This window comes from Nuphar pumila, chromosome 12 (assembly GCF_984573655.1).
Source record: "Nuphar pumila chromosome 12, dmNupPumi1.hap1.1, whole genome shotgun sequence".
Taxonomy (NCBI): Eukaryota; Viridiplantae; Streptophyta; class Magnoliopsida; order Nymphaeales; family Nymphaeaceae; genus Nuphar; species Nuphar pumila.
In genome coordinates, this window is record NC_143260.1 from 28,655,310 (window position 1) to 28,668,984 (window position 13,675).

General features: G+C 36.6%; 1 protein-coding gene across 1 annotated transcript; it reads left to right on the plus strand.

Moving 5' to 3' along the window:
- The first annotated feature begins 7,704 nt into the window (after positions 1–7,704).
- Positions 7,705–8,253, plus strand: LOC149820443 (pentatricopeptide repeat-containing protein At1g11290, chloroplastic-like). Its single transcript, XM_089981800.1, has one exon. It carries the CDS (start codon positions 7,705–7,707, stop codon positions 8,251–8,253), a length of 549 nt encoding a protein of 182 aa, XP_089837926.1.
- The last annotated feature ends 5,422 nt before the right edge of the window (positions 8,254–13,675 follow it).

Here is a 13,675-nt window from a genome sequence, read left to right on the forward strand (position 1 = left end):
CACCTGTTTAGTGACTAAGGGCCCACCCCACTATGCCAACCCCCTTTGGGGCCCCAATTTTTTGGTTATTACATCTGACTTTTTCTTTTCTTTTGTCTCTCTTATGATGTATCTGGTCCCAAAATCAATTAGTAAACCATGGCCATGGTTTAATCCATATTTATCAGTACTTGACATAAATTTTTAAGTATTTTTATAAAAGAATATTCACTATATACTTTTATCATAAAAGCATGTTGGGGAAATCAGGGACATGTACACAACAAGAGGAAGCATAGAGTGTGTACCTGATGCGGCCATCAGAGAACCAGATCAATGACGGTGGCGTTAGTGGCTAAAATAGGGTGAGCTTCGCTCCTCAGCTGGATTGCAGCCCTCCAATGAGCGCAGGCTCCTTCAACAATCGGTGAGCAGGATCTCTCTTCCCTCTTTAACTGAAAAACTCAAAGAAGGTATTTACTTTCCTTAACCCTTTTCTGCATTTTTTCCTCGTACAGGTTTCTCATTGATACCCGTTTATATAGTAGCAGCAGGGAAACAGTTAGCGTAACCGTTCTCTCTGTTAATTTTCTTATGTTTATCGGAAGGGACACTATAAGGAGAAAGTTACCATATGTGGGTAACTGTCACTATGTGCGGCTTATCTCAACATTCTCTTACTTCTTCCGACGATAAACCAATAAACTTTATGGGAATGACTTGATGAATAGATTGGCCTTCATAAATCTATTCTACAGATCCTTAGTTAAATCTCTAATCATTATGAGATTAACAACAATCATAATGAGAATCAATAAACTGTATGTGATCACTTTATTTATGTGCATATGTCAAAAAAAGTTTAACAAGTCCATCCTCAATACATGTTCGGAATATAATCTCGGTGCTAGCCCTTTAGTAAGAGGATCAACAATCATCTCTTTTATACCAATATTGATAATATGCACTAGATGATTTTTTGTCTTTTCTTTAACAACAAAATACTTTAGCTCCATATGCTTGCATGACATAGTACTTTTGTTGTTGTTCGAAAAGGACACCGCAACTTCATTATCACAGTAGACCTTTAGTGGCTTTTTAATGGAATCAACCACCTTTAACTGTGATATGAAGTTCTTCAACCATAAAGCCTGCGAGGTAGTCTCGTACAATGCTATGAATTTTGCCTCCATGGTGTGAGCAGTAGTGGTCGTTTGTTTCCCACTCCCCCAAGAGATCGCACCCCCAGCAAGTAAGAAGACATACCCAGCAGTAGACTTTCTACTATCAAGGCACCCTCCTAAGTCCGCATCTGAGTAGCCAGTGACATCGAGGTGATCAACTTTATGATATGTCAACATATAGTCTTTTGTCCTTTGCAAATACCGTAAGACTTTCTTAGCAGCCTTCTAATGGGATATGCCTAAATTAGACTAGAATCTACCAAGCATTCCTACTGCGAAAGAAATATCTAGACGTGAACAAGTCTGTGCATATTGCAAGCTGCCAACAACTGATGCATATGGATAAGTACTCATCTATGCTTTGTCAACTTCATTATGTGGACAATCTTTTAGGCTCAATTTGTCACCTTTTGATATGGATGACGTACCACGAGAATAATTCCCTATCTCATATCGCTTTAATACCTTATTTATGTAGGATTTTTGGGAGAGACCTATAAAACCTTTTGCTTTGTCTCAACGAATCTCAATGCCAAGAACATAAGTAGCATCACCCATATCTTTCATATCAAAATATGATGCAAGAAACTGTTTTGTCTCTGAAAGTAACTTTATATTGTTGGTTGTAAATAAAATGTCATCCACATACAATATCAATATAATGAACTCACTCCCACTTTTCTTAAGGTATATAAATTGATCAATAATATTTTATGTAAACCCGAAAGTCACAATGACTTGAGAAAATTTAATATACCACTGTCGGGAGGCTTGTTTAAGTCCATATATTGATTTGTTAAGCTTACAAACCAAACAATCATCTTCAAAGAAACTAAGAGGTTGTTCCATGTATACCTCTTCATTTAGATCCCCGTTGAGGAACATTGTTTTCACATTCATCTGATGTAGCTTTAAGTCATAATGAGCTACGAGGGCCAAAATTATCCTCATTGACTCCTTAGTTGAAACAGGAGAAAATGTCTCATTATAGTCAATGCCCTCCATCTGGGTGAAACCTTTAGCAATCAATCTTGCCTTATGTCTCTCTATGTCACCTTTGGAGTCCCTTTTGGTCTTAAAAACTCATTTACACCCTATGGGTTTTACTCCCTTAGGTGATTCGACAAGAACCTATACTTGATTCATAGCCATAAACTCCAACTTTTTCTTTCATGGCTTTTATCCAGTGCGAATATTGTTTGCTTTCAACAACTTTTATAAAAGTCAACGGGTCATCATCTATATCTATGAAATCATCAGGCTCTTGAAGGTACACCACATAATCAGGATATATGGCAGATTTTCTAACTCTTGTAGATCTCCAAACAGGTCATTCTTCAGGCTCAAATTGAACTTGTTCATCATGTTCGTGCTCTTCTGCATTGTCTACAATAGGTTCATTTTGAATTTATGCATCAACAATCGGATGATCAACCACATCATCATTAGGGATAACAATATGGTATCTTTCGATGTTTTTCTTAATAGGTAATGAAACTGAATCCTGTATTTCCTCAAAACCAAGGTTTTGAAGTGCACTTAATCTAACTGAATCATCTTCAAGGAATTTTGCCTTATCCGTTTCAATAATTTATGGTAAATGAGATGGACAGTAAAACCTGTATCCTTTTGATATCTCTGGATAACCAATGAAATATCCACTGGTTGTTCTTAGATCAAAGGCTTTAATGTGGGGGTTATACAGCTTAGCCTCTGTTGGATATCTCTATATGTGCATATAAGACAGTAATGATTTTCTATCCATAACTCGTAGGGAGTTTTAGGTACAAATTTTGTAGGAACCTTATTCAAAATATGCACAACAGTCCTTAAGGCTTCACCCCACAACTTTATGGGAAGTGTTGAATAATTCAACACGACCCTGACCATTTCTTTAAGCGTACGATTTCTTCTTTCAGCTACATCATTTTGATAGGCACTACCAGACATGATATACTGAGGCACAATGCCTTCCACTTTGAGAAATCGCGCTAATGGTCCTTTCCTTTGCTCCCATCTCAATAAACCTACCATAATATTGGTCACCTCTATCAGACTTGACTATCTTAATAACTTTATCGGTTTGTTTTTCTACTTCTTTCTTAAATTCCTTAAACATCTAAAAAATATCAGATTTTTCAAAAATCAAGTAGAGATACATATACCGTGAATAGTCACCAATAAAGGTGACAAAATATTTCTCGCCTGTGTAACATGGGGTAAACGGTTCACATACATCCGTATGGACTATCTCCAATATCTCACTACTACGTTTGACACCATATTTATATGTGTTTGTATGCTTAGCCTTTATGCAATTAATACACGGGTCATTATCGGTAAAATCTAAAGATTTCAAGATCCCTTCATTTACGAGTCTCTTTATTCTCTTTTCAAAGATATGACCCAATCTTCGATGTCAAAACATGTAGGATTTATCATTAATCATGCTACGTTTATTTACAACCAATGCGTATTCAAAAGTAAAAGACTTCTGGGTTCAGATCCTCACGTTCAATTTATACAAACCATCACAAACTGATGCAGAACCAATTTCAATAGAATTTTTGTATATGAATAACTTGAAATTTTCAAATTTAAAGCAATATCTAAAATTATCCAATCTTGAAATTAAAATTAAGTTTCTACTATATGATGGAGCATAAAAGACATCATGAAGATTCAAAACTACGCTTGTATTTAAAGTAATCCTGCAGGTCCCAACGCCCTTCACATGCGAACACATCTTGTTTCCTGAATAAATGCTCTTCTCATGCATTGTTGGTTCCCTTCTGTTCAGAAACGACTACAGACAATTGAAAATATGAACAATAGCACCAGAGTCAATCCACCAACTATTTTCAGGAATTTGTAATAAATTACATTCATGAAAAACAAATGACAAATTACTTTTCTTTTCCAACCACTTCTTATACTTTATGCAATCAGCCTTCCTATGTCCCTTCTTCTAGCAAAAGAAACACTTTATGGGAGCAGAGTCAAATTGCTTGCCTTGGGATGTCTTATCCCCTGCTGGCTTCTTCCTAACATTTTTCTTGAATGCATTCTTCTTTGATCCTACCTTGGAGCCAAAAGAAGCCATATGCGCACTTTGCACCTTCTCTCTTTTCAATCTCTCTTCCTCTTCAACACACTTTGACATAAGTTCATTGAATATCCATTCATCATTATGTGTATTGTAAGAGATTTTGAAAGGTCTATACTCTAAAGGTAAGGACGCCAGAATCAAATGCACTAGGAAAGAATAAAAAATTGTCAGCTTTATGTCATTCAGCTGAGATGCTATGCTCCTCATTTCCAAAATGTACTGACAAATATTACCCCCTCCAGAATATTTCATATTTATAAGCTTTGACATTAGGGTATTGGCTCTGGCCTTATTTGAACTCACAATTTGTGCTTCAATAGCACTCAAAAATTTTCTCACTGTCCTGCATTGTGGGATAGCACTGCGAATATTTTTAGCCACCTTAGATTGCAAAAGCATCAAGCTAAGCCTATTTGAGCGCTCTCACTTCTCAAAAGCACTCTTTTAATCAACAATACTTTGATCAGTTAGGGCAGCAAATTCATCTATCCTTATGGCCAGATCTAAATCCATATACCTTAATGTAAATAGAACAGTTTTTTTCTAATCACTAAAGTTAGATCCATCAAGAAACGATATAGAACTTGAGACATCTAAAATCACAAAACTAAAAACTGCATGACAAAAGACATGTATTAAAAGAAAGCATATACGAGATAAAACCAGATGAAAAAAACAATAAATAAAAGGCCCTGAATTTGCTTATTTCCAGACGAGTGTAGGGAATCATTGGAGTCCTACTTTGGTAAGAGCTCTGACACGCGTAATCACTACACCTACCGACCATAGTTGATAAAACTAAGACTCATGTGAAGCTAGAATACCAACACCTGGTACCTTTTGATACACATGTGTAATGTATCTCAACACATTTGCCTCATTTTACCCTACCTAAATTTCAAATACAATAAAACTACCTTTGAGTTGTTTATCATTTCATGAATCTAAGTACAATAGTAATATTGGCTAAATCTATATGATAGTACACAAAATATGACAACATATGTGTATTCAATCACTTTGTACTCTCAGGAGTTAACCCCTAGAAAACAGGAACAATAGTCACACACAATTTTCTAAACCAACTTCTCTAGCATGCAAACATTCAATAAATTACAAAAACTCTTCTTTATGCAGAATTTTAAAAACATTTTTTCTTTTGTTCTAAAGGACACATGCATTTCCAAATACCCAAGATTTCAAAAGCTTTTCTAAATAAACGCAAAACCTATAAATACTTCAAATTTCAGAAATCTTTATAAAACATACATGATTCTATAAATATTCTAGATTTTCAGAATCTTTTTTAGGGATACACAATCTGTAAATATACGAGAACTCGGAGAACATTTCCAAAGTATTCATAAATCCGAACTTTCAAGAATGCGAAAGACATTTCCGACATCATAGACTCATATTCTGGCAAAAAGAAATCCATGAAATTATTCTTTTAAGTATAAAAGAGATGTAGCTTGTAAAATGACTTGGAATTAAAATAATCAAAGTTTTTATTTATTTTAAGTTGATTCTTACCCAGGTAGTGTGATCCGTATGTAAAGACAAGCCATTTTCTAGTTAATGATGAAGAACCCACTAGGATCCAGCCCTAACTAGCTTTCCCTTTGTGATGGTAAACCCTACGATGGTGGACCAGCCCACAATGTTGCTTCGTACCTATTGCAAGTTTAATCTCCAAGGAAATTGAACACATCAAATAGGGGATCTCCAATCCAGAGTTGTCGGAAGTTTCATAGATAGGTGGGAAGCCCATGTACCTCCCATTTCAGTAACTATGCTTCCCACAATTATAAATGGATCTGTCACAGCACATGGCCAAGATGATGATCCCAGCTACTGAGAGACCTTGCATAAACAAATCTCTGTCATAATGTCACTGCAAACACGTGTAATTTGAGATAACAAACAGCACACTGGCATGAAGTTCGAATCATTTTAGCTTTTAAGCATCTATAGACATGAATACATAAACCTTTTCTCAGGCATTGACCAATTTACTGCAATCTTTTTCTCTAACTATAGCAGTTGCACATTGACATATACACGTACAATCTACTCATCCTAGACACACATATTCTCAGCAAATGCTTGTGGTATCTAAGTGGCCATGTACCTCTCAAAGGCTCCGACCTCATCTGGTAGGGGCAACTTGTGAGCGTCACTAAGTTGGTGGGATGTCATGAGTTCGGGAGGCGTCTCTTGCCCAAGGACAAAGCTGGGGGGTAGGGAGACCTCAAGGGTTTTATCAACTGGAGGCCTGCCAAGGTGCAGTTGGTGATGGATGGGTTTTCCTTTAACATAGCTTAAAAAGAAAAAGACCACACACACCTTTTGTGGCTATATATTTCCAGAACTTGGCTTCAAGTAATGTATGGCTTAATCTTAAACAGATTTTATCCGATATCCAATCCAACCAAATTCAAATCCTTCCAGTTAGATTTGGTAAGTTAAAATCATATCCAATTATAATCAGATGCGGATATAGTTTTGACTTTTTTTTACTGAATTCAACCAAAGTCCAGATTTGACGGATATTTGTGTCTGGTTACATGTAAGAGGTCAGATTTGGTATGAACTTTTCACCATAGCTCAATCCGAATCAGTTTAGCCAACGCTGATTAGTTGGTGTTGGCCACATCTGACCTGAATCCAAACCGTTTACATCCTTACTCTTAAATATTAGGCAGGTTAAACAGGTCACTGCTCACTCATTTTTGGACTTGATTTTTGTCCTTTATTAAAGCATAGTTTTAACCTTGCTTTGTATGATTGCCATTTCATGTGCTTCTGATGGGCTTATTCTAATTTAAAACTTTCCCTCCATTTCTTTCTGCCATTCATCCATATGCTTAGACTCAGAGGCTTCGCCTCCCATTTTCTTCATGAGAGCATAGGAACATTCAAATGCATGCCTTGCATTCACATCCACAGCAAACCTATCAGTCATCCATCAAACAAGAAATGGGTTTTCCACCAACCATCTGCCATCACCTTTCTTATAGTTCATTGCACCACCATGGAAGAATTGAAGCAAGTCCATGCTCAAATGATTACAGCAGGCATCAAAGTTGGCTTTGAACGTGATGTGTTTGTTATATCTGCAATCATCAAATTTTATGCTATGTGTGGGAGAATTGATGATGCACGACAACTGTTTGATGAATGTCCTGAAAGGGATATAGTTCTATGGACGATGATGGTTGCTGCGTATGCTCATCTGAATGATTCTGAAGAAGCATTCAAGTTCTTTGATCAAATGCGACTGTCCCGAGTCCACCCAACAAGGGCACTGTGGTGAGCCTCTTATCGGCCTGTGCGGAGCTTTGTGCTCTCGACAGAAGACGATGGCTGCACTCTTTCGTCAAGGATAACCAAATTGAGTGTGATGTGCTTGTGAGTAACACACTTGTTAATATGTACGCCAAGTGTGGGGATTTACAAAATGCTGTTCAAGTATTTGAGAGCATGATGATGAAGAATACTGTTTCATGGAATGTACCGATTGGAGGATTTACCCAGAACAATTTTCCTGTGGAGGCGTTAGCTTTGTTTCAGAAAATGATTTATAGTGGTGCAAAACCAAGTGAGGTTACAATGGTGAATTTGTTGTCAGCTTGTGCACAGTTGGGTGATCTTGAAGAGGGGAAGCAGCTCCACTCTTATATTAAAGATCATAGCATTAACTGTGATGTTTTTGTTGGCAATGCATTAATAAACATGTATGCAAAATGTGGAGATACACTGAGTGCAATCCAAATGTTTCATGAAATTCCTGAAACTGAAAGAGCTGTATTCACATGGACCTCTATGATAACAGGCTATGTGCAAGGGAACTGCTTCAAGGAAGCACTCTCCCTTTTTCATGTGATGCAGGCTTCAAGAATTTGCTTTCTGCTTGTGCACAACTGGGAGCATTGGAGCAGGGCAAGTGGATCCATGCTTACATTGACACAAAGCTGTTGAGAAAAAACAGGCTTTCTCTCAAGTGAAAATCAATGGAAGCAATATAAATATAACAATACAAATAAAAGAAACGCACAAGATTTATGTGGTTTTCTCAAATTGAGGTACGTCTACGGTGATCGATAGGTCAGCACTTTCCACTATCTTCAAACAGAGTTTACAAAATGGCCAAAAGGCATAAGCCTTACAAACACACAAAGGTGTAAAGAAATAACAAGAGGAAAGACCTCACCGAAAAAGGAACAAATGTTCTAAAGAACCAGCCGCATGAAACAACCCCCAAAAGAAGTAAAAAAAAAAACCTCTTGCTAGCCGAACCACCCCTCCCTAAACAGAGAACAAGATTCACATTTAATGTGGAAGACGAAATGCCATCCACAAATCGCTATTCAGCTGAAGCGCCACCCACAAATCGCTATTCAGCTGAAGTGCTATTCATAAATCGCTATGTTGTTGAATACATAAATCAACCTTGAGACAATTAAAGGTCGTGCTTGGGAATCCCCCCGCAATAACGAATATGTGCAATTCCAAAGCATGCCATAAATCAGCATTTATCAAAAGATCTATTCACTAAATAGATGGGTCCCACAAAGGAGGAAAACCCAACAATTCTCCCCCTTCTGACTTATGTGGAGGCTTCGACCATTCCTGCCAAGAGTCGACACTTCTCATGCTTGTCCTTAGGTAGTGCTTTAGTCAACATATTTGAAGTATTATTATCAGTGTGAACTTTCTCAAGATGTAACCGTTTATCATTCAAGACATCATGGATCCAATGGTATCTAACATCAATATGTTTTGATCTTGAATGAAATGAGAAATTCTTGCTCAAGTGGACTGCACTCTGACTATCACAATAAATAACATACCTTTCTTATTTTAATCCCAACTCTTGTAAGAATCAATGACAAACATTATTGGATTCTCAATAAAACCATTAGTGTACTACTTAAGTGTCAGATCTGGCAAACCTTTTGGCCTGTTTGATCTGGTCCCAGACCTGGAAGCCGATAAAAATATGGGAAGACTGGTGGACAATTCCATATTCAATTGGGTCCGGGTCTTCTAATCAGAGTCCTATAATTTCAGGATGGCTGCAACTGGACGTGATGACAAAGGTTGGGTCAGTCTTTGATTTTTTTTCCCAATGGGTTTATTGGTTCACTTTGGACTTAAACTCTCTCAGGATTGTCATACCAGGAAGGGCTCTCACATGAATGAGGACTCTCTCAAGAAGGATCAACCCAACAAGACTTGTATGAATAAAGACTCTAAAGAGTCCAAACCTAAAAATAATTTGGACCTTCTAGAGTCATTAAACTCCCTAAAAAGTACAATGCTCTTAGGTGACATGAAGTGAGCTATTTTTTTTGTAGATGTAGGCAGGCATATTGTCGAACCATGTTAAAATTGTTGTATTGTGTGATTGTGTGTATGCCATTTTATGGTATCAGAGCCACCATAATCTATCACTCCCTAAATTCAATGTCTATTGATTTTGATGGAGTCCAATACCAACTCGACTTCATTGTCCTCTACATCCATGTTTAGTAATGTTTTCAGCCCTGCATCTCCATCAATGCTGAGTAATGTTCACCATTATCTGGCCATTAATTTGACCTCAAAAAATTATCTTTTTTGGGAGTCACAATTTATACCTATTTTACATATTTATTGTCTCATGGGGTATGTTGACGGTAGTAAGCCCACACCCCTGAATTTTGTTAGAGATTCTGTGAATTTTAATTCTATGTCAAATGACTGAAATATGACCAACTTATCTTAAATTGGATCATATCATCATTATCTAAGTCAATTCATATTCAGAGAGTTGGGTTACACTCTACACATGACATGTGTCCCGCTCTAAAGAGATTGTATGTTGCCCAAACAAGATTCTCCATAATGCAACTCAAGTCATAGTTAAAGGATCTTAATAAAGGAAATAAAATAGTAGATGTGTATTTTCAGTAGACTCGAGCTATTGCTCATCAGCTGGCTATGACATCTAAACATGTAGATGAAGACATGAATCTTCAAATACTAAGGGGTCTTTTGAATGAGTACATGACATTCAAGGCCTATATAGATACCTGAAAAAGAACCCATCACTTTGGATGAGTTACACAGTTTGTTGTTGGTTCATGACGCCTTAATCACAAATGACACTATCATAGACATGATTGTCCCTAGCACCAACTTTTATATTAGATAACCTGGGTGAGATAGGGGCAGTCGTCGAAATAATAGAGGTCAAGGCTAGATAGGTGATAGATTCAATGATCAGGGAGAGAAACCCAGGGTCTTGGACACACAACTTGCTAGTGTTATCAAATCTCAAATATAGCAGAAGGGAAATCATTCTATGTTGCTCCCACAACACTGCATGTTGTGCCTCATTCTAATGCTTCAGTATATAGTGAGGAAGGATGATACCTTGATACATGATTCACTCATCATGTCATGAATGATATCAACAACTTGTTCATCCACAACGAATATTAGGGACCCGATTTAGTAAAGATTGGTGATGGTTCAAGTTTGAAAATGAATCATATTGGTTCCTCTAAATTTCATGGATTGATTTTAAAGGATATTCTACATATGCCAAATATTACTAAAAAATTATTATATTATCAAAGATTCTGCAAGGATAATAATGTCTACTTTGAATTTCATGATAATCATTATTGTGTGAAGGATCGCTGCACAAAAAATTGCTTTCTTCAAGGATCAAGCAAGGGAGGTCTCTATCAGTTCCATATGAGACACACCCATAAGGAGGCCTTTGTTGGAGAGAAGACATCGGTTGGACAATGGCACATGAAGTTTGTCCATCTTGCATTATGTATAGTGCTCATATAATAAATAAATTTGAGTTACTATATGAGAAACCTTTTAATAAAACTGTGTGTGAAGCATATTTAAAAGAAAAAAGTTACAATTTATCTTTTGAATGCTTCATAAACATGTGTCATGGTCCTTTGGATAGTTTATTCTGATGTGTGGGGTTCTACTCTAGTGGTTGTAAATAATGGTTTTAAATATTATGTTACATTCATAGATGCATATTTTAAGTTTACTTGGCTTTATCTCAGTAAAAATAAATCTGATGTGGCTAGTGTGTTAAAAAAAATTAAGATGCTTGTTGAAAATCTTGTGAACATAAAAATAAAATAACTTCATACTGATTGAGGAGAAGAGTATCAAGCTATCTCTAAGTTCTTGGTTGAGTGTGGCATATGACACATAATTTTATGTCCCCATACTCATAAACAGAATGGGGCGACCAAATGAAAGCATTGCCACATCATTAATACTAGTCTGTCTATGATTGCCCAAGTTAGGGTTCTACCAAAATATTGGACTTTTGCATTCAGTATTGCAATTTATCTCATTAATCACATTTCTTCTAAGACTGCTAATGATATTTTTTTCATGAATAAATTGTTAAAAAATGAACCTGACTATAATTTTTTTAGAATGTTTGGATGTGCTTGCTATTCCTATTTGTGGCCCTATAGAAAACATAAACTAGATTTCAAATATGAAAATGTGTGTTTATCAGATATGATCCTCAACATCATGGACATTATTGCTTCTGCTTAGCATCTAGGAGATTATACACCCCACACCATATAGTCTTTGATAAAACTTGCTTTTCGTTTCAAAGCCAAAATCATAGTGTAACACTCCAGATTTTTGAAGACTTTATATAAGTATTTTTCATCGATTTGGATCTCAAACAGTCGAGATTTGGATTTGAATCGGCCCCATTTGGATTTGGGGGCATAGTCATTATTTCTGGAATTGTTTATGGCATTTTGGGCAAGGAATGTGCTCAAAATTTTTAGAAAAGTTAAATGATTAAATTGTTAAGAGATATGATAGGTAATTAATTAAAAAAAATAGTTTTATAGGAAATGGTAGTATGGTAAATAAATTAGTAAAAATGGGCAAAACTGGTATAGAAAATGCAACAAGGGCATTTTAGTAACTTAGGCAGAGGCAACTGTCATTAAAGTAAACAGCTCAACCCCCACCATTTTATTTGGTATTGACATGTATTAGGTGTTTTTATTTAAAAACCTAATCTAATCTCTCATTATGCATACCATTTCTCCCTCTCACTCTCTCTATAGAACTCCCTCTCTCGCATGCTCTTCTCTCCTCCCCTCTCCCCCTTCTCTCCCTCGTTCGTGGAGCTGTGGTGGTGGAGTGTCTTCTGGCAAGTGTGGAGTTCGGGTGTTGCTTAGAGGCATGTTTTCAATGGTTTTGAGTCATGGCATAGATTCTCATTGTGAATGAGCATAGATTCGAGGTATGATCCTGTACTCCTCGCATTGCTTTCTAGTGTAGAACATATGCATAGGAAAGTTGGTGATTTTAATAGAAAACAATGTTTGATTTATTGGTTTCCATCATGACTTTGAGAAAAGATGAATTCCCACATAGTTTTAGACCTTAGCATGTTAAATCATGTTAGATGATTTCAATCTTTGAGTTTATAATATGTTTTAGATGAATTTATGTTTAGATATATGATTTCAGCATGCTTATAATTGTTTCATGCTTAAAATTATGTTGGTTTGGAAGATTTCATGTGATAGATGGGTTTATTTTTTGATATTTTGAATTTTAGCAAGTTCTTTCATGTTATGAAGTGATTTATGATGTTGAATCCATGGAAAATTGGGGAAACTGGTGTAGATCAGTTTGGGACAACCCTAGGAGTATTGGGGAAGAAATTTTGAACAATTTTGGTGCATAGATCTCTATATTTTTGGTGTTTTAGATGTTGAAACCGAATGTATTATTGTCAGGGGTCGACTCCTACAGTTCTGGAGTTGACTCCCTGCTCTCTGTTGTGTTTGGTTGACCCCTAGGCTTAGGAGTTGACCCTTATGTTTTGCCAGGGTTGACCCCAGCTTGGAAGGGTCAACTCTTGTTGGGTTAAGTCAACCATTAAATTTGTGAGTTGACTCATTTTGTTTGATGAGTCAACCCTTGCATTTATGAGTCAACTCATTTTGTTTGATGAGTTAACCTTTGCATTTGTAAGTTGACTTATTTTGTTTGATGAGTTGACTCATTCTGTTTGATGAGTTGACTCATTCTGTTTGATGAGTCGACCCTTGCTACTCATTCTGTTTGATGAGTCAACCCTTGCATTTGTGAGTCAACTCATTCTGTTTGATGAGTCGACCCTTGCATCTATGAGTCAACTCTTGTTGTTTGAAGAGTCGACTCCTGAGTGGTCTGAGTTGACTCTAATGCTTGTAAGTGGGCTTCTTTTGATATTTTGTGTGCATATTAAAGTGGTTGAGCTTGGAATCTGAGGGATTTATGGTCTATGAGACCGTACCTGGTTGATGTTGAAGGTTTTATGCATGGGTTTCACCTACGTATTAGGTGTTTT